The sequence below is a fragment of the Trichosurus vulpecula genome, chromosome 8, assembly GCF_011100635.1.
Source record: "Trichosurus vulpecula isolate mTriVul1 chromosome 8, mTriVul1.pri, whole genome shotgun sequence".
Taxonomy (NCBI): domain Eukaryota; kingdom Metazoa; phylum Chordata; class Mammalia; order Diprotodontia; family Phalangeridae; genus Trichosurus; species Trichosurus vulpecula.
Window position 1 is genome coordinate 167,782,949 of NC_050580.1, and position 20,402 is coordinate 167,803,350.

The 20,402-nt window shown below is 38.1% G+C and overlaps 1 protein-coding gene across 2 annotated transcripts in view; it reads right to left on the reverse strand.

The window, feature by feature from the left end:
* Positions 1-20,402, reverse strand: part of TMOD3 (tropomodulin 3) — a 78,847-nt gene that overhangs the window by 14,806 nt on the left and 43,639 nt on the right. For both annotated transcript variants that reach the window (XM_036734804.1, XM_036734806.1), the window contains exons 4-7: positions 8,586-8,708; positions 4,713-4,802; positions 3,214-3,344; positions 971-1,078 (exon numbers count right to left, since the gene is read on the reverse strand). In XM_036734804.1, coding sequence (XP_036590699.1) covers positions 971-1,078; positions 3,214-3,344; positions 4,713-4,802; positions 8,586-8,708 — 452 coding nt within the window. The remainder of the gene's footprint in view (positions 1-970; positions 1,079-3,213; positions 3,345-4,712; positions 4,803-8,585; positions 8,709-20,402) is intronic.

The following is a 20,402-nucleotide window of genomic DNA, read 5'->3' on the forward strand; positions in this document are numbered from 1 at the left end:
ACTGATTGAAACAGGGGGATTGCTCATGGAAATAAGAGAATGAGGGTCAGAAGATCTCATGCTGTGACGAGAGAACAGGACTAAAATTTTTGTCAGAAGGATCAGACAGAGAACAGGACCACGTTGGGGCGGGAGGAAGAAGCAGGGCTCCATCTAAGGAGGTGGGGTATAAGAGTAAGCATGTATGGTTGAAGAGGAAGCAATGAGCTACAGAGGAAAGAAAATTAGACTAGGAATCAGGAGACCTGGGCTCTGGTCTTGGCTCTGCCACTACTAGCTATGTGACCTCAGACAACTCACCTTTCTGTGCCCTCATCTATAATGTGAAGAAGCTGGGTTAGATGAGGCCCTTTGGCATTCTAAGGTTCTATAATTCTAAAATAATAGCTAACATTTAGATAGTGCTTACTATGTGCCTGGCACTGTACAAAGCACTTTACAAATATCTCATTTGATCCTCACAACAACCCTAGGAGGTAGGTGCTATTATCATCCTCATTTTACAGATGAGGAAACCGAGGCAGACTGTGGTTAAGTGACTTGCCCAGGGTCACGTAGCTAGGAAGTGTCTGAGGCCAAATATGAACTCAGGTCTTCTAACACTAAGCCCAGTATGCTTACCCACTGCATAAACTAGCTGCCTAAAATGCAAATGCATGGCTATGCAAGCTGCATTTTGACAGAATACAGAATACAAGTAATAAATAAGCATTATCTGAGTGTCTACTCTGGTTGGCCCTGCACTAAGTGGTACAAGGCAGAGGAAGATTACAATCCAGCTGGGGAGACAAGGCATATATAACAAAGAAAAAATTAGTGATAAAGAGAGAATCTGTCAAAGAGCTAAAGTGTACAGTCTAAACAATTAGAGAAGACAGTAAATGTGATTTAAAGGCTGCAGTTTGGAGCAGCCTTCCCCTTCCACCCTTCCCTACCTGGCTTTATGTATTACCAACAGAAGTTTACTTACAACAGCAACAGGGTCATTGCTTCGGGTGGCTGCAAGGCTGAAGCATGTCACATGGGTGTTGTCTTCCAAAGCTTTTGCAAATTCTTTGAGGGTTGGAATTGGAATATTCTTGAAAAAAATTGAAATATTTTTATTTTTCAAAAGGAATCATCTATTATCAATTGAATCCTTATAGTATGTACTTGGTAAGGTTAGAGACAGCTCATCTGCATATCAATACAACTACTGATCTACAAATGAAAATAAACAATGCCCTCCATATCTATGTAGAAGCCTAAGGGTCCTCCTACTCTTAAATTCACAAACTGTAGCCTCAGGGTGTGGGTTTCACCATCTCAGATATTAAGAGGAAGGGATAACTGTATCCAGGAAATCCTTTTCAACTCACAAATGAGTGATGCTAATTTGAATATTCTCAATTAAAGTGATAAACAGGTAGGCTCGAAGTCAGGAAGACTTGAGTTCAAATCCAGCTTCAGATACTTACTGTGTGATCCTGGGCAAGTCATTTAACCCTGTCTGCTTCAGTTTTCTCATCTGTAAAATGAGCTGGACAAGGAAATGGCAAACCATTCTAGTATTTTTGTCAAGAAAATCTCCCAAAAAGGGTCACGCAGAGTTGGACGTGACTGAAAAATGACTAAACAACAATATAAAGAGAAGATCTAATTTGGTTCAAAGTGTTTCAAATCTGTTAAAATCAGAAATCACTTAGGTTTCATAGATGGAAAGGACTTTAGGAAACCATCTAGTCCAATTCACTAATATTACAGATGAAGATATTATTTCTGAGCCAGCTCTCTTCAATTTATTTTTATGTTCTAGGATGATGATAAGATCTTAATATTAGCCTAAAATATACCTACTACAAAACAAAACCAAATAATGTCAAAGTCAGTTGTCTGATTACCAATGATAACACTATTCTCCATTATTTAGTAGTTCGGCAAGTCTGAGGCACCACCAATGCATACAATGGCTCTGGTTCATTGCCTGAGGACCTATCCTAAGGAAGTATTAAAGAATGAGAAGTCTTTTCCCTGAAACAATAAGGAAAGGTATGTTTATGTCATGTTCTAACCTCTGTAACAGTAAGTAACTTGATTTCACTTGGTTGTCTCTGACTATGAGAAATAAATGTACAGGAATGAATAAATTCTCATAAATAACAAGTGTGGTGTGTTACATGCAGCTACTTACTGGCAAAGATGAAAAGCCTCCACAAGAGCTCTAACTTCAGGTGATTAGTTTCTTAAAATTTTTAAATCTTTAATTTCTTAAAATTTCTGGATGACCTCATTTCTTATTTTAGAAAGAAGGCAAAATACCAGAAATAAGCAGTAAATTTAAACTGTTGTTACACTTACCTGGTAGAATCAGTCTATAATAATCTGCTCCTCAAAAGCAGTACCTAGGCTAAAATATTTAATTCTACTTTTGTGTAATTAATAAAAAACAAAAACGAGAAATAAAGACCAACCGCAATTCCAAAAGCCCTCTCAGACACCTTTTCCACTGTTTTCTTGGAATGGTTAAATCCTACTGTGATCTTGAGAATAAGGGGGTATTACAGCAGAGGCAAGCATGACCAACCCTGTTGAGGACCACACTATGATTCCAAGTGTAGCTATAGCAAATATTAGCTGATTCTATTGTAGCTTTAAATTATTCTACATAACTGAGGAAAGGCAGGGTCAAAACTAAAATTAACCCTACAACTTAAGACATACTTTTAAAAAAGAAATTTGAGGTGGCAAGTAGAGAGAGAATTCAGACCCAACAAATAAATTGAACTGGTGATTTTCTGTATTTCCAGGGGGCAAGCCCAGCCCAGGGAGGTCAATTTACCTCTTGTCTTGCTACAGTTGTTCACCCTAATATACAGCATTATCTATTCAGCTTTGCTCTCAAGGATTTTTCCTTTTATGAGACATAAAATAATTTTCATTAACAATTTTTATAATATATAGTTCCTAGGTAAAATCTTATCTTTAAGTAATAACAAGAAATAACTACACTAATTAAAACCCAGCCAACTCTTATCCTAGGTTCTACTGGATAAAAAGGAATGCAATATAATAAGAACCTGCCTACATATTCATATAAAGCTGGTGATAGTTCTCTGTTCTGAGGAAAGGTGAATGTATAGAGTGTAGATACTGATGCATTCAAATTTAGATACTTCTTATATTCAAAAGGATAAAAGCAATATAATACAGTCTTAGTGATTCTTAAGAGCTTACCTTTATATTATTCAAATTTACTTCAATAAGACGAGAATCATTTTTCTTAATTCTTCGCAAGCTCTCCTCAACATTTGTAGGATTTGGTGGCTCGTCAAACACTGGTAGGATTTTTTCACCCTTTACCACATCTATAACATAAATGTATCAAGAATATTAGCCTTACTGATGACCTCATTGGTTACCAGCATTCACATGCTTATTATGGATACAGAATCACGGAATCCATCATCTATAAGAAGATTTTGTCCCTCACAATTACTCACATACTCTAAACTTTAACATGGCCGAACATTTTTAGGCAACTGAATAAAGAAATGTTATCTTAAAGTTGAAGTAGCAAGTATACCCAGTGCAGTGAAAGAGAAAGGAGTGAGGGCATTCCTAACATCAAGGCAAAGGCTTGACAGTGCAGTGCAGGTTTGGGGAACAAAAAGTAATGATGAAAAAGATTGGGCAGAGATAAGGTGAGGGAAGAGCATTTCTGGTCGATGACAAGATTAACATGACCCAGCTTGATAGGGTTAATAAAAAACCTAATACAATCTTGTGCTGCATTAATGGTGGTGTGGGGCCAGTACATGGTAGGTAAGAATTTTAATGTCAGGCCACATATTGAGGAAAACTGACAAACTGTAATCTGTCCAAAGACAGATCAAAAAGAAGGGCAAGCGGTCTAAAAACTGTGTCATCTGAGTACATTTAACCCGGAGAAGGAAGACAAAAGGAGACAAGATTGCCACCTTTAGAGCTGTCACATAGATGGGTTATCACATGGATGAGGAAACAGATTTTGTTCTGTGTTGCCCCTAAAGGAACAATGAGAGCTAGGAAAGGGAATTATAAAGAGGAAGACATGAGGTCTATATAGGCTCTAAAGGAGGACAGGGAGCTTCCCTGCCCTTGAAGCTTTACATAGGAGCTGAAAGCTCACCATGTAGAATGATGTAGAACCCTCCTATTTATCAAGAATGGAAGGTTAAACTACATGGCCTCTAATTATAAATCCTTTGATTCTATGAATCCAGACTAATTATATTGATACATAAATTTGTATTGATACATTGATACATATTTAGTAGGCTTCCAGCATGTGCATAGAGACATGCTGGTTCAGAAGCTATACTTTACAATATGTTTTCATTATTCTATTTGAACTGTTGCAAACCACCAGAACGAAGATACTTATATTAAAATGTCAATGTAAAAACCTAAATGATTTTTGGATTATCTGCCACTTCATTTATTGGACTCTCTTACTACAGACAATCTAATTTCCAATTGTGGTAGTAGTGGTGTTTTTTACCCTCTGGAATAAATTTTTAGCCAAGCAATGAAATATTTGATGTTGCAAATTCATAGACATCCTACAGCATTATTAGTAAATTTCAAGTTCACTCTCAACATGAAACTTAGTTCAAGTGATAAAATTAACTTATAATGATGCAACAACACACATTAAAAGGGGTTTGAATGTACAATGAATATTAAGTACTTACTTGAAAAATCATCTTTGCCCACACCACTGTTATTTCCTACTATGTCACAGAGCTGGGTGTTGGTTATCAAATTATGCATTCCAAGGATAGCTATAAATACAGAAAAAGGAAAAATTATTTCTTATTCCCATATCTTTAGAATACAATTTTTCAGCCCCCCCCAAAGTAAACACTTTAAAAGGACTTCTTATTAATTTCACTATTAATTTGCAATGTAGTTAAGTCCTCACTTTTCAACTTTCAAATTTGCTAAGCCTTTATGTGGCTGAATTAATTCCCTCCCCACCCTAATCCGTTTATTCATCAGTTCTTCCATTTATAGTATCTTCAGCAACATCCCAAACATTACTACCCTCTTCTGGCAAAAAAGGTAACTACAAGTTCATCTACTTTTCAGAGTTTGGTCCAGACTGGTCATGATTAGTCTACAGAACTCTTAGAGAGGAAATTCCTTCTCCCAAAGCATATCAGCCAGCAACTGTCCTACAAATTATAGTATTAAACAGTTACCTGGGGCTCTAAGAGGTTAAGTGACTGCTCAGGGTCACAGAACTAGTGTCAGAGGCTGAACAATTAAGTCTTCCTGACTCTGAGGCCAATTTGAATTTGAACCCAAGTCTTCCTGTTAGACCTACTAGTACTTTATTATAACCCCTACATCAAGACTGCCTACAGTCTTGATTATGAGGCTAAAATATTAATATTTTGAAGTTCAGCTTTCTAAACCAGTTTTTAGGATTGAAATGCAGTGAAAAGCAATAAACGACTTTATGTCACAAAATTTCTTATACTCAATTTGTCCCTAATTTTTTGTTTCAGGTTGCTGAACTTCACCATCATCACCATTATCATCATCAATAAACATCTGACTTCCTATCAGGTATATAAAAACACCATGTTATGGGGACAGAATGTTTAAGTTATAATTGTCAAAAGTGCCACTCTGGAGGGGAAATTTATTTCATCATCGTTTACAAAAATTAGGTTCTAAGTGTAAACTGCGTAAGATGCTTTTTGGTACATTCCATTTTGATCGTTTAATGATTTTAATGGCGTATTACCTTTATATCTATCTTATAAAATCCAATGGAAGGTGGCAGGCTTGCATATCACCATTTGCTGCAGATATCAAATACATACTTTAGAGCAGGTAAATGGAGATCAGCTATGACTCTGTCCATCTGACTAATGAGGAATGAACCTTCACCATGCCCTCCAGGGAGGCAGAAAGAGAAGAGAGTCCCACAGAAGCATATGTTTGTGCCTAGCCCAGGGGAGTGGCCCACTGCAAAGCCAACAGTGATGGCTCTGATTCTTCCACTGACCACTTCTGGAAAATAAGCAGGATAATAGGTATGACGAAGCACTAGCAGCCATTCTGCCACCTGCCAGTCACTACTGCCCAATCACCTGAATTGTACAGGGCAAAACTTAGCACCGATTAAAAAGAAGCCTCCTTCTACTGCCTGAATATTTGGGTGACACCCAGCCCCTCCCCTCCTATGGGAAACATTCCAACTGAGAAAATATTGTTATAAAGATTTCCGTGTTTGGTTTGCAACTGTCAACTTGGGACAAGCTAAAAGTAGAATAAACCTTATGAATATAAAAACTGCACCGTAAGATTTAGGGGAAACCTTATCTCCAAGATTGACAGTATCAAAGAAAAAAACCAAACATTTTCAGAGCACCAATGAGATAAGTTAACCTTCTGACATAAGAATGTATATCTATTTGCATATACATGTATTAGTGGAAACAGCAGTATGATGAAAAGAACATCAGAAGAAGAGTCAGAGACCTAGGTTTAGATCTCAACTCTACCATTAACTAAAGTGGGCAACCTTCAGTGAACTAATGACTTGACCTCTCTGGACCTTAGCTTCCTTGAGGGATCTCCTATAGTGGTCTTCTTCTAGTTTAAACAATCAATCCATAAGCCTTCATTAAGTATATACTATGTACCAGCACCATGCTACACATTGGGGATACAAAGACAAAACTGAAACAGTCTTTGTCATCAAGGAACTTGTTAAATTCTGTCAGATGTGAGGGAAGAGACAAAATGTACATAAATATGTATACAGGTGTTCCAAAAGCTTAACACTGCACTGAGATTTTTGGGACACCCTGTATGTAAAATGTATATCAAACACATAGAAAGTAATTTTGGGGGAAAAAGGGACTAGCAGATGGGAGAATCAAAAAAAGCTTCATGTAGGAGTTGGTGTTAAAAGCTGAGTTTTGAATTAAGAAAATATTCAATGAGGAAAAGATGTGAAGGGAACACATTCCACACCTTGGAGACAGTCAGTGCAAAGGAGATAATGCATCATTACAGGAGTAGCTAGGTGTAGAGATCCAGGAATCATCTCAAGAGAGATGGTAATTGAATCTGTGGGAGCTGATGAAGTCATCAAGTTACCAAGAATATAAAAGAAAGAGAAGAAGTTCTAAGACAAAGTCTTGGGGACATCCATATTTAGGGGTTGTGACAAGGATGATGATCCAGAAAAGGAGACTCAGAAGGAGCATTCAGATAGGAAAGGAAAACAAAGAGAAAGAGTAACAAATATCAAGAAAATTCACAGAGGAAAGAGTGAGTAGAGAGGATGGTTAGTGTCAAATATTACAGGAGGATGAGAATATAGAAAGACCATTAGATTTGGAAACTGAAAGATCACTAGTGATTTTAGGGATGGCTATTTCATTTAAGTGATAAAGTAAGAAGCCAGGCCCCAGAGGGCTAAGAAGTGAGTGAGGGGTGAGGAGGTGGAGGTAAATAAGTGTAGAAAGAATTTTCTAGGGTTCTGGCTGTGAAAGGGAGCAAAGCGATGGGATAGTAGCTTGAGAGGCGGTAGGGTATACTGAAGATTTTTTAAAGATAAAGAAGACTTCAATACATTTGTAGGAAATAGGGAAGGAACCAGTACGTAGGGAGAAACTGAAACCTGGAGGCAGAGGATCATTTTGGGAACAACTGGCTAGAGAATACACAGTATACATGTAAAGAAGTTGGCCTTGGCTAGGAGGAAAGCCATCTCTTAATCAGACAATAGAGTAAAAAGGAAATACTGGGAATAGTACCAAAGGATTTTGACATGTAGAGATGGAAAGAAGAAGGAACAATTTTGATAAAGCTATTTTATACATTTTGATTGTCAAAGTAGTATTCTTGTTTTTGATGGTGAGAGTAAAGTTATAAACTTCTCTATGTATAGCTAAGGTAAAGAACTACGTCTTAGGGGCTGAGGAAATTAGGAGGTAAGAGTGGTTGTCAGTATAACTGCAAGAGTCCCCAAATATAAGGCAAGATTTGGGGTGCAGAGGAAGACTGTGAGCCAGGTAGTGAGCTCCTTGAGAAAAGAAGGAAGCTAGTGAGTCTGACTTGACAGGCAAATGATAACTGTCACTAGGATCTGGACTGCATAAAATTTCAGTAGTATGAATCTCAAAGGAGAAGATTCTGAGTGACTATGGCACAGGGAGAGTCTGGGAATAGCAGTGGTGAAAAAGGGCATTCTGACTCCCCTCATAAAGGACTAATACATTATGGAGTATGGGAAAAAGTGCCACATAGATGCTGAAAAGAGCCTGGGAGATGCCAGTCTCTGTGAATACCATATCATGAGAGAAGGTTTAAAATGAAGGAAATTTCATTCATTAGGAAATGGGAGTTCAGGGAGCACAAGGGAAGGTACTGTCAGTACTGAAGCAGGATACTGGAAGGGCAGGGGCACTTGATGATCATGGCAACAAGTGGTAGGTCCCTCCTGAGGCATAGTTCTCTCTACGAATCTACGCATGCGCGCGCGCACACACACACACACACACACACACCCTACTACATTTTGTTTTAAAAGAGATTCTTACCTGCAAGGTCACACAATTCTGTATCAGAAGCACTGGTCAAGGCCTCTTCTAATTCTGGATCAAGGGATATTTTTTCTTCTGTATAAGATTGTATGGGCTTCTGTTTAGGGATAAATATTTTCCCTGTAAAATAAAATAACCTATTAATTCTCTTGACTTGCCATCATAAAGTTTATATTATACTTCCCTAATGTATCTGTAGCTGAAGAAAAAAGCAACATCAAAGCAATTCAAAAACCTTTCTAAATAGTTAAGCATTTCTAATAATTTGATTTGATCCTCAGATATGTAAAAATGAACCTATTTTTGAAATATTGTAGAAGTAGTACTATGAATAAAAGAGGTAGGAATAATCACTTGGGAAGTTTTCTAATCATTATATAACAAACTACATCTTCTTCTAGGAGTATGCTACCTAACCATAAAAGGTTAAACATTAAAATATAAATTTTTTTTTCTAAACTATCATTCCTAAATAATAAATATGGCTAGCATCTCTTTGGAGTTGACTGAGGTTGTGGTAGTTCAGGAACACAAAATCCTAATTTCAACAAGTTCTAAATATCCAGAAGTCTGTGGTAAAATTTCTGATCATTGTTCCCTAAGTTTCACATATTTGGTTTCAGAATCTGCGTCAGTGATACCTCCCTCTCAACAAGTTCACTTTTTAAAAGTTGGTTATCAATAATAAGCACAGGCCTCAACTTTTATAGGAAAGTGAATCAAGATACTCTAACCACTTCAATAACAACAATGAGAGAAAGACTAATATTATGATTCAATTATACCATAAGGTGATCCAGAAACAAGAGGCTATCACAAGATGTTTTCTGGCTCCTGTCTAAATGAATTAATTTCAGAAGTTCCATTTTAAAGAAATGCCAAGTAAAACTATTTTCTTCAATCAAGGGCCTACCAGACAATATGGTAAAGTAATCTTTAATTATATCTTAATGAGCAAGGTAGTCCCATATACCACAGAGTGTTGTAAAGTAGCCCAGAATTAGTGCATATAGCATAAAGCAAATCAAACAACAGGTTTGATTTGCCTTGTATTGCTAGCTGAACTCAGATCTAAGTCAGTAAGTACAGTGGGGCTGAATCTCAGCATGGTAAAGACCAATAACTACTAATCACCAAGGGCTGTCTGTTACTTTCCCAAGAGAAAGAGCTTTATTTGATCTTATCACACATACAAAATGTACTGATGACAAGGGTACACTAAGCACTGCACCAAGTTACGTGGGGAGTTAGAAAAGAAATGAGAAATAGTTTCTGTTCTGCAATGGATAGAATGCAATATTTACTCTACTACTTATAATTTTACTGCTCCATGGTAAGCCAGTCCTGCTTTCTATCATCTACCTGCTAGTTGATAAGGTTCTAGCTGAATCACAGATGACTAGAGCTTTGTGGTAAAGAGATGGCAGTAGAAGGAATGAGAGAGTACAGCAGCACTGTAAATCCTTCAAGTAACTACAGAACTTTACTAAATACTTAGTATTTGGAAAATACAAATAGGAGGCACAAAAGAAATGGAAAACGCCGTTTTAAGGAATTGAAGAGATGAAAACGCCAAAAGGTTTTTGCTAGAAATTAACCTCTATTTCCTCAACTCTAACCTCTTCATTTACGACTTATTTAAATCACATGACTGACTAAATAATTTACAAGATTAGACAAAACAACAATGAAATGGATTTGAAGGAATAAAAGTTCAAGAATATCTAGGGGAAATAAAGGGTGTTTGGTGCTAGTAGATCTCAAACTCTATCAAGGGGGAATAAAGGATGGTTGGTGCTACCAGATCTCAAACTACATTACAAAGCAGTAAGTATCAAAACCACATGGTATTCAATTCAAAAAGAGAGGCAGTCATACTAATTTACTCTGGGTGTAACTGTGAACTGGTTCAATCATTCTAAAAAAAAAAACAGTTTGGAATTATGCAAGAAAAGTTACTATATCATCCACATCTTTGGAACCAAGAGTCCCACTTACACCCCAAGAAGGCTAATGACTGCAAGAAAAGAACCATTAGCACATTACTGTCTGCAGCATTATGTAGGATAACAAAAAGATAATAACTAAATATGTGCCCGATGACTGGGGAATAACTAAACTATAAAAACAATCAGATATTACTGTAGCTTAAGGAATGACAAATATGAAGAATCCGAAGAAATGGGAGATTCATATAAAGTGACGGATAGTAAAGAAAGCACAGTCAAAAGGACAGCATACACAATAACTATAAAGTAATAAGAAATACTAAGAAGCAACAAAACTCATGTAAAATACAAAAAACAAGGGTAAATTACTAGTTTGAAGTAACACACTGTTAAGTCAATCACATTTGTGTTTCTACATTAAACATTAAAACAATTTTTTAAAATAAAAATTAACAAATGACTTCATGAAAATGAAAGAAGACTGCCAACAAGCTGCTTACAAAAACAGCAGTAAAAGTCTTTGAAACTGATAAGAGATATGGCACCAAAAAATGGCCCACATGGCAAAAATTCTGGTCAAAATCTAGAAGCCGAATGTTAGTATTTTCTTGGGTGTTTAGGAAGATTGCAAGAATATTCCAGCTTGCAGCAGCCATCTGTTTGTACAGAGATAGGAAATAAATCTAGAAGTCATTTCTTTCCTTCAAAACACTTCAACTGTGGAGATCACAGGAAAAAATAGGCCACTTGCAGAGCTTTGGACCCCTTAGAGGCTAGAGATACTACCATTTATTCTAGATCATCCCTGGGATGAAGCCATGGATGCAGATTGGTACTACAGGATAAAAGACCTAAGGGTGCATACCCACTGCACCCTCCCTTCCCAACTTTACAACTAGGATAGGATGAATGAGTTAGTCAGATAGCTAACACAGAAATGTCTGGATTATCTGACTAGTGAACAAATTGATCTATAATGTTCCAGGGTAGATGGGTGAGGCTTCCAGCCACATAGCTTGGTGCTGTTCACTGACACAGTACCATGCACTGCCTCCAAGAAAGGACTGGACACACATAGTAGTGTACGTATGGTCTACTGTATGCACTCTAATATGTGATAAGATAATATCTGTATTTACTTAAAACTCTACTGGGTGATATAAGATAGGTAACTATATATGACCTAGGTATCTGGTATACTCTGCAATGAACCTATGCTATATGTAATGTGATGGCTGCTGCATGATAACGAATCATCTATCCATACAGTACAGACAAGTACTTGGGGCAGCATTTAGGGGCTGCCAGTTCTATTACTAGAGTTGGAGGAGGGAATGAAATGAGCAGCTCTGAATGGAGCAAAGGTATCCTTTCCCCGATATCATAAAACTAAGGCTAAAGAAAAACTTAAATGGCTTTGAAGGAAGGCAAGCAGCCTTTTTACCCATGATGACTGAGGCCTGCGGTACATGTGGAAGAAGAGCCTCCCAGATTGTGTGGTAACAGTTATGTGGGACAGGATCTAGAAGCCAGAGAAATGGTGGCCTCAGCATTGGATACATTGGCCAGGAAAGCACCAAGCACCAAAGAGCTCCTGAGATAAACTAGGGTAGGTCCCAGGATAACTATGAGGCTACACTGAGAGGTAGTGGCAATAGCAAAAGCCAAGCAATGGGATAAAAGCAGGAGATACTGGAGTTAATCCCAAACAGAAGCAGGCAAGCAGAAAGAGTTCAGACCTCAAAGAGAAGGAGAGGAGCTGATAGTGGATCTGTCCCAGGACTTCCAAAGTAGCATATGAAGTGGGAACCTGATTAATGGTTTTTTATGTCTATAACTGCTCCCCGACTAAGTGGATTTGAAAAGTTACTTTTCTGTTCTTTACAAGACTTCAAATAATACCTGCCTCCTGTGTATTTAAATGCTTTTGTTAACCTAGAGGCTAGGCAAGGGTGGGGAACAAAGAGCCAGATTATCACCTTGCCAGGGTTTCCTTGGGTGGAGGCAAAATAAACTATGGAATTATTCCTGGAAAGCCTTCCAGGATTTAGCATGACAGCCTGGGAAAATGGAAAGACACTCCTAACAATAACAAAAGAAATTGTTGAGGAGAAAGAATCAGCAGGATTTGGTGATGGGATTGGCTGCAAAAAACAAGAGAAAAAGAAAGACAAGAATGATTACAAAACCTTGAGCTCAGAGACAATGAGTTTACTGGTTGGGAAGACAATGGAAGTCTGGAATGGGTCATTCATTGCTGATGATGAATTCTATTACTGACAAATTAAACTTTAGCCATAACAGAATATTCCAATTGGAAACGTTATAGAGGCAGCCAGAAATACTATGCTGGAGGGAGGGTGGGAGAAAAGGGCTTAAAATGTCTATTTAGGTCTCATGAACAGCTAATTTTCAATTCTTCATACATAAATTATCTACTTTATGGATTCTCACAGCAAAATTTTAATCCCTGTCTATTTATGTTACCCCTAACACTTTACTGAGGTATTTCCCTCTATGTTCAGTTGGTGTGTATCCAAAAGATTCAAGCCAACTTTAAAATCTTTAAAATTTGTTTAGCAATTTTAGTATTTATAAAATCTTCAATCTCAAAGATGGCGGCTGGAAAGCAGGGCCTAGCATGAGCTCCCTGCCAAATCCCTCCAAAAATCTATAAAAAATGGCTCTGAATCAATTCTAGAACTGCAGAACCCACAAAATAGCAGAGGGAAGCAGGGCTCCAGCCCAGGACAGCCTGGATGGTTGCTGGGTGAGGTCTATCCTGCACGGAGCTGAGAGCGGAGCGGAGCAGAGCCCAGCATGGGCCACGCGGACCAACCAGACCAGGAGCTGGGCGGAGAGTGCCCTAGCGCCCTGAATCAGTGAGCTGTGGCAGTTGCCAGACTTCTCAACCCACAAACACAAAAGACAACAGAGAAGAACTGCAGAACCCACAAAATAGCGGAGGTAAGCAGGGCTCTAGCCCAGGACAGCCTGGATGTTCTCTGGGTAAGGTTTATCCCGCACGGAGCTGGGAGCGGAGCTGGGTGGAGCACGTAGTAGCGCCCTGAATCAGTGAGCTGTGGCAGTTACCAGACTTCTCAACCCACAAACACCAAAGACAACAGAGATGGTTAGTGGAAAAAGCTGAGGGGAGCGGAAGGAGTTTGCGGTTCGGCCACCACCCTGGGAGCAGAGGAGGTGGGGCAGCTACAGAACTACAGCTGCAGTTGCTTCTGGCCCCAGGTCCACCTGGTGGGAGGAATTAAGTGGCAGATCAGAGCAGGAGTGCAGAGCCTGCTGAAGATCTAAGTCCAGTCCTGGTTGGGGGTTCTTGGGGAAGGAGGAGTGCTAGTGTGGCAGAGCTGGCTGTAATAGCTCTGAAATCAACAGTGCATCCACTCAAGCTTGGAACACAGAACTCTTTACTCTACAAGCAGTCATACCCCAATGAAAAACTCAAGAGTCAAGTAAGTTGGCTGGGAACATGGCCAGGCAGCGAAAACACACCCAGATTCAGTCTCAGACTTTGGAAGCCTACTTTGGTGACAAAAAAGACCAAAACATACAGACAGAAGAAGTCAACAAAGTTAAAGAGCCTACAACAAAAGCCTCCAAGAAAAACATGAACTGGTCTCAGGCCATGGAAGAGCTCAGAAAGGATTTGGAAAAGCAAGTTAGAGAAGTAGAGGAAAAATTGGAAAGAGAAATGAGAAGGATGCGAGAAAACCATGAAAAACAAGTCAATGACTTGCTAAAAGAGACCTAAAAAATACTGAAAAATATACTGAAGAAAACAACAGCTTAAAAAATAGACTAACTCAAATGGCAAAAGAGCTCCAAAAAGCCAATGAGGAGAAGAATACCTTGAAAGGCAGAATTAGCCAAATGGAAAAAGAGGTCCAAAAGACCACTGAAGAAAACACTACCTTAAAAATTAGATTGGAGCAAGTGGAAGCTAGTGACTTTATGAGAAATCAAGATGCTATAAAACAGAACCAAAGGAACGAAAAAGTGGAAGACAATGTGAAATATCTCATTGGAAAAACCACTGACCTGGAAAATAGATCCAGGAGAGATAATTGAAAAATTATTGGACTACCTGAAAGCCATGATCAAAAAAAGAGCCTAGATATCATCTTTCAAGAAATTATCAAGGAGAACTGCCCTGATATTCTAGAGCCACAGGGCAAAATAGAAATTGAAAGAATCCATAGATCGCCTCCTCAAATAGATCCCAAAAAGAAATTTCCTAGGAATATTGTCGCCAAATTCCAGAGCTCCCAGATCAAGGAGAAAATACTGCAAGCAGCCAGAAAGAAACAATTTGAGTATTGTGGAAACACAATCAGAATAACCCAAGATCTAGCAGCTTTTACATTAAGAGACCGAAGGCCTTGGCATATGATATTCTGGAAGTCAATGGAGCTAGGATTAAAACCAAGAATCATCTACCCAGGAAAACTGAGTATCATGCTCCAAGGCAAAATATGGACTTTCAATAAAACAGAGGCCTTTCAAGCTTTCTCAGTGAAAAGACCAGAGCTGAATAGAAAATTTGACTTTCAAACACAAGAATCAAGAGAAGCATGAAAAGGTAATCAAGAAAAAGAACAAGAAAAAGAAATCGCGAGGGACTTACTAAAGTTGAAGTGTTTTGTTTACATTCCTACATGGAAAGATGATGTGTTTGATTCATGAGACCTCAGTACTAGGGTAGCTGAAGGGAATATGCATATGTGTGTGTGTGTGTGTGTGTGTGTGTGTGTGTATGGAGAGAGAGAGAGAGAGGGCACAGGGTGAGTTGAAGATGAAGGGATGATATCTAAAAGAAATAAAGTCAAATTAAGGGATGAGAGAGGAATATATTGAGAGAGGGAGAGAGGGAGAGATAGAATGGGGTAAATTATCTCGCATAAAAGTGGCAAGAAAAAGCAGTTCTGTAGGAAGAGAAGAGAAGTCAGGTGAGGGGGAATGAGTGAACCTTGCTCTCATCAGATTTGACCTGAGGACGGAATACCATACACACTGAATTGGGTATCTTACCCCACAGGAAAGAAGGGGGAAGAAGATAAAAAAGGGGAGATGATAGAAGGGAGGGCAGACAGGGGAGGAGGTAATCAAAAACACTTTCAAAAAGGGACAGGGTCAAGGGAGAAAATTGGATAAAGGGGGATAGGTTAGGAAGGAGCAAAACATAGTTAATCTTTCACAACATGAGTATTGTGGAAGGGTTTTACATAATGATATGTATGTGGCCTATGTTGAATTGCTTGCCTTCTTGGGGAGGGTGGGTGGGAAGGGAAGAGAGGAGAGAATTTGGAACTCAAAATTTTAAAAACAGATGTTCAAAAAAAAAAGTTTTTGCATGCAACTGGGAAATAAGATACACAGGCAATGGGGCGTAGAAATTTATCTTGCCCTACAAGAAAGGAAGGGAAAAGGGGATGGAAGGGGAGTGGGGTGACAGAAGGGAGGGCTGACTGGGGAAGAGGGCAACCAGAATATACGCCATCTTGGAGTGGGGGGGAGGGTAGAAATGGGGAGAAAATTTGTAATTCAAACTCTTGTGAAAATCAATGCTGAAAAATAAATACATTAAATAAAATAAATTAAAAAAATAAAAATAAAAAAAAACAACGAAAATCTTCAATGTCTCCCTATTGTCCTCTTCCCAGTTGCCTACAATTATGCCTAAGTCTCCTCCATCCGTGAATTCCCTAGCAACCTTTACATCTTTATGGGTTAGAAACCATCCTGGAAACTGATAATCATTTAATATCAATTTAGTAACTTCAATAAGGGTCAGAGCCTGAACTGATTAATCAGTGGAGGAGTCTGAACCTAACAATCTCTTTGTTCTCGGAGTAAATACCTCTTTCTATGTCAACAAGGCCAGATGGGGCTGACTTATGAGCATTCTTTCCTCTGTCTATTATCCATTAAGGATGAGACCCTTAACCCGAGAAACTATCTTGCTTAATATTTTATGGGCATATACTGTGTTATGGAATGTTAATGGCAAATTAAACACAGAAACACTGGCTTGTAATTTCAATTGACCCTTGTCAACTCTCTTATTGTATTTACAACCTATTCAATTTAGAAAAGTCCTTTTCTTGTATCATGGAGACATGCTGAGTTGCGACTGTTCTAAAAATGTATTTAAACCTTCTCATACTTCTGTTCAGGCAGTCAGATTTTGTCTGGCTCCATACATGTATGTATCTGCTAGCTTTAAGGGAATAAACAATATGGATTTACATATCACCTAGCTTGTCTGCCTCCTTTAACCAAACTTTCAGGTCAACAAAACACAGAATATTTTCCAAAAACTGGAAATAAAAGCCTTAATTTATAAAATATTGCTAACAGAGCATGAATATTAAACTCATTTCAGAAAAATTACATTACTACTGTTTTTCTAAATGATCATTCCAACCCTGAAATCATGATCATAATAAGACTTCTTTAATCTTGCTTAAAGAAAAAGTATGTTCTACTAGCTTAATGTCTATTAATAGATCTGCTCAGTTACTACCTGTTCCCTCAGGTGACAGGAAGTCATATTGTCAAGCTGACAAGATCTCAAGGCTCTAACACTAGGGCCAAAGTTACTTTTAAAGTTGCTGACATTTAATGATTTTTTTAAAGTTTAATTTGTTTAATGATACATCACTTTCTTAAATCCAGAAAATTAAAAAAATTAAAAATTAAAAAACAATACAATGAATAAAACTTTGACTTTTTAGTGTTGGCTGATGTCCCGGGTATAAATGTTTACACTAAAACTATAACAAACAATAGGCTCTCATGAGCTGTTTCAAACTGGTTATAGCACAACCCTTCTGATGACACTACTTCCCTCACCACCCTTTCTAGAACTTGCTATACTTTCTCTCATAACCCCAACTCACTGGGTGAGGCGGGAATGTTGGAATACTCTTTGCTTCCCATTATCACTTACAGACTCTCCTTCTACCACCATCATTCAGCAAACCTTACTCTTGTGAGGTTCACATTGTCCAAACTTATCACTCAATCCATATCCTAGTGTCTATTATCTATCCAATCTCTAGGACATTCCCTTTCCTTTTCAAATTTATTTAGTATTTTATTTTCCCCCAGTTACATGTAAAAACAATTTTCAATATTCATTTTTAAATTTCTCTCCTTTCCTCCTTCCCTGCCTCTGCTCACTGAGAAGGCAGGCAATTCAATATAGGTTATACATGTGTAGTCATGCAAAACATTTCCTTATTAGTCACGTTGTGAAAGAATAAAACATAGACAAAAAAAGCCAAAAAACCAAAACCTCTACAACCCCTCAGGAAAAACAAAGTAAAAAAAAAATATGCTTCAACCTGTATTCAGACACCATCAGTTCTTTCTCTGAGGATGGATAGCATTTTTCATCATTAAGTCCTTCAGAGTTGCCTTCGATCACTGTACTGTTGTGAATAGCTACGTCATTCACAGGTGATCATCTTGCAGCATTGCTGTTACTTTCTACATACTACATTTCACTTTGTAGCTGCTCAGATAAGTCTAGGTTTTTCTGAGAGCATCCTGCTCATCATTTCTTGTAGCCCAATAGTATTCCATCCTAATCACATACCACAATTTGTTTAGCCATTCCCCAAATGATGGGCATCCCTTCAATTTCCAATTCTTTGCCCCCAGAAAAGAGCTGCTATAAATATTTTTGTATGTGTAGGTCCTTTTCCTTTTTGTTTTTTATCTCTGTTGGGATACAAAACCTAGTAGTGGTATTGCTTGGTCAAAGGGTATGCATGGTTTTATAGCCCTCTGGATACAATCCCAAATTGTTCTCCAGGATGCTGAAATTATTTTACAACTCCACCAACAGTGCATTAATATCTCATTTTTCCAACATCTGTCATTTTCCTTTTCTGACCTGTTAGCCAATCTAATAGGTATGATGTATTACCTCAAAATTGTTTTAATTTGCATGTCTCCAATCAACAGTGAGTTAGAGCAGTTTTTCATATGGCTATAGATAACTCTGATTACTTCATTTGAAAACTGTTCATATCTTTTGATTATTTATCAATTAGGGAATGGCTCTTTGTTCATAGACCTGATCCCTGGTTGTATAAAAGGAAAGGTTTCCAATACACAGCTTTTCTTCATTAACTTCTTTTGCTTTTTCTTGTCATCCAACAAATTCTGCTCACAGTGCTGGCTGAAATACACATAGGAGTCACTGTCCAGTTTGCTTAGAAGCCCACCCAACATGTCAGGGGTGCTGGGCCTGAGCTGTTCCCCACAACTCTCATTAGACATATTGTTCCTTCAAGTTATCATCCTATTTATCTCCTTCCTTTCACAGTCACACTTCTAGAAAAAGCTTTCTATGAAGTTGCTTCCAAATCCCCCCCTTTTGTTCTTTTCCAAATTGTAAGTAATCTGGTTTCTGACTTCATCATTTAGCTCAAATTGTTGTCTTCTGACTTACAATTATCTTTTAATCGCTAAATGTAATGGCCTCTTCACAATCTGCAGCCCTCTTGATTTCTCTGTAGCATCTGACACTCACTGCTGACCACGCTCTCCATCTGGATACTCCTCTGAATTTCCTGACATTGCTCTTTCCTTGTTCTCCTTCTACCTATCTGCTCCTTCTCAATCCCCTTTCGTTCATCACCTATGTCATACTCCCTAACTGTTGGTGTAACCACCCCCACCTCCCACCGCAAAGTTTTGTCTTCTCTATATACACTCTTACATTTGTGAAAAGTGCCTACAGAACATCCATTCCCAATACTGAACAGGCAGGTAGTGATATGGGAATGAAGCTGGAAAGTTATAATTAATCAGTAAACATTTATTAAGCTCCTACTATGAGCCAGGCACTGTGCTGAGTGCTGGGAACCGCCTATATAGATGATACTGGGCTTGGAATATGATATTCTTGAAGGCAAAGGAGTTAGGATTGCAACCAAGAATAATCTACTCAGCAAAACTGAATACAATCCTTCAGGAGGAAGAATGAATATTTAATGAAATAAAGGACTTTAAAGCATTCCCGATAAAAAGACTGAATAGAAAATATGACATTCAAATAGAAGACTCAAGAGAAGTAACAAAAAAGTAAACATGAAAGAGAAATCACAAGGTAGTCAATAAGGTTAAAATGTTTACATTTCTATATGGGAAGATGATTCACGTAATTCCCAAGAACTTCATTATTACTATTAAGGCTGTTAGAAGAAGTTTATATAGACAAAGGGCATGAGCGTGAGGCATTTATGTTGGAATGATCTCCCCTCCAAAATGAAGACGTAACAAAGAGGAATGCACTCAGAGAAGGGGGAAGGAAGATGCAGAAGGGGAAAATTTTTCTCACATAAAAGAGGCATGCAAGAAGAGCTTTTACAGTAGAGGGGGAACTAGGGCAAAGCTTGAACCTCATTCTCATTGGAATTGGTTCAAAGAAGGAAGAATATATATACACACACTGAGTTTTGTATAGAACTCTAACTTACCCAACAGGGAAACAAGAGGGGAAGAGGATTAAGAGAAAGGGAAAGGATAAAAAAAGGAAGGGCAGATTAAAGGAGGCGCTGGTTAGAAGCAAAATAAACTTTTGAGGAGGAACAGGATAAAATGAGATGGAGGGAAATACACAGTAATCATAAATGTGAATGGGATGAGCTCACCCATAAAATGGAAGTGGATAGCAGAACAGATTAGAAACCAGAATCCAACAATATGTTATTTATAAGAGATACACTTGAAATAGAAAGACACATACAGAGTCGAAATAAAAGGCTGGAGCAGAATCTAATATATTTCGGATGAAGTAAAAAAAAAAAAAGGCAGGGGTAGCAATCATGGTCTC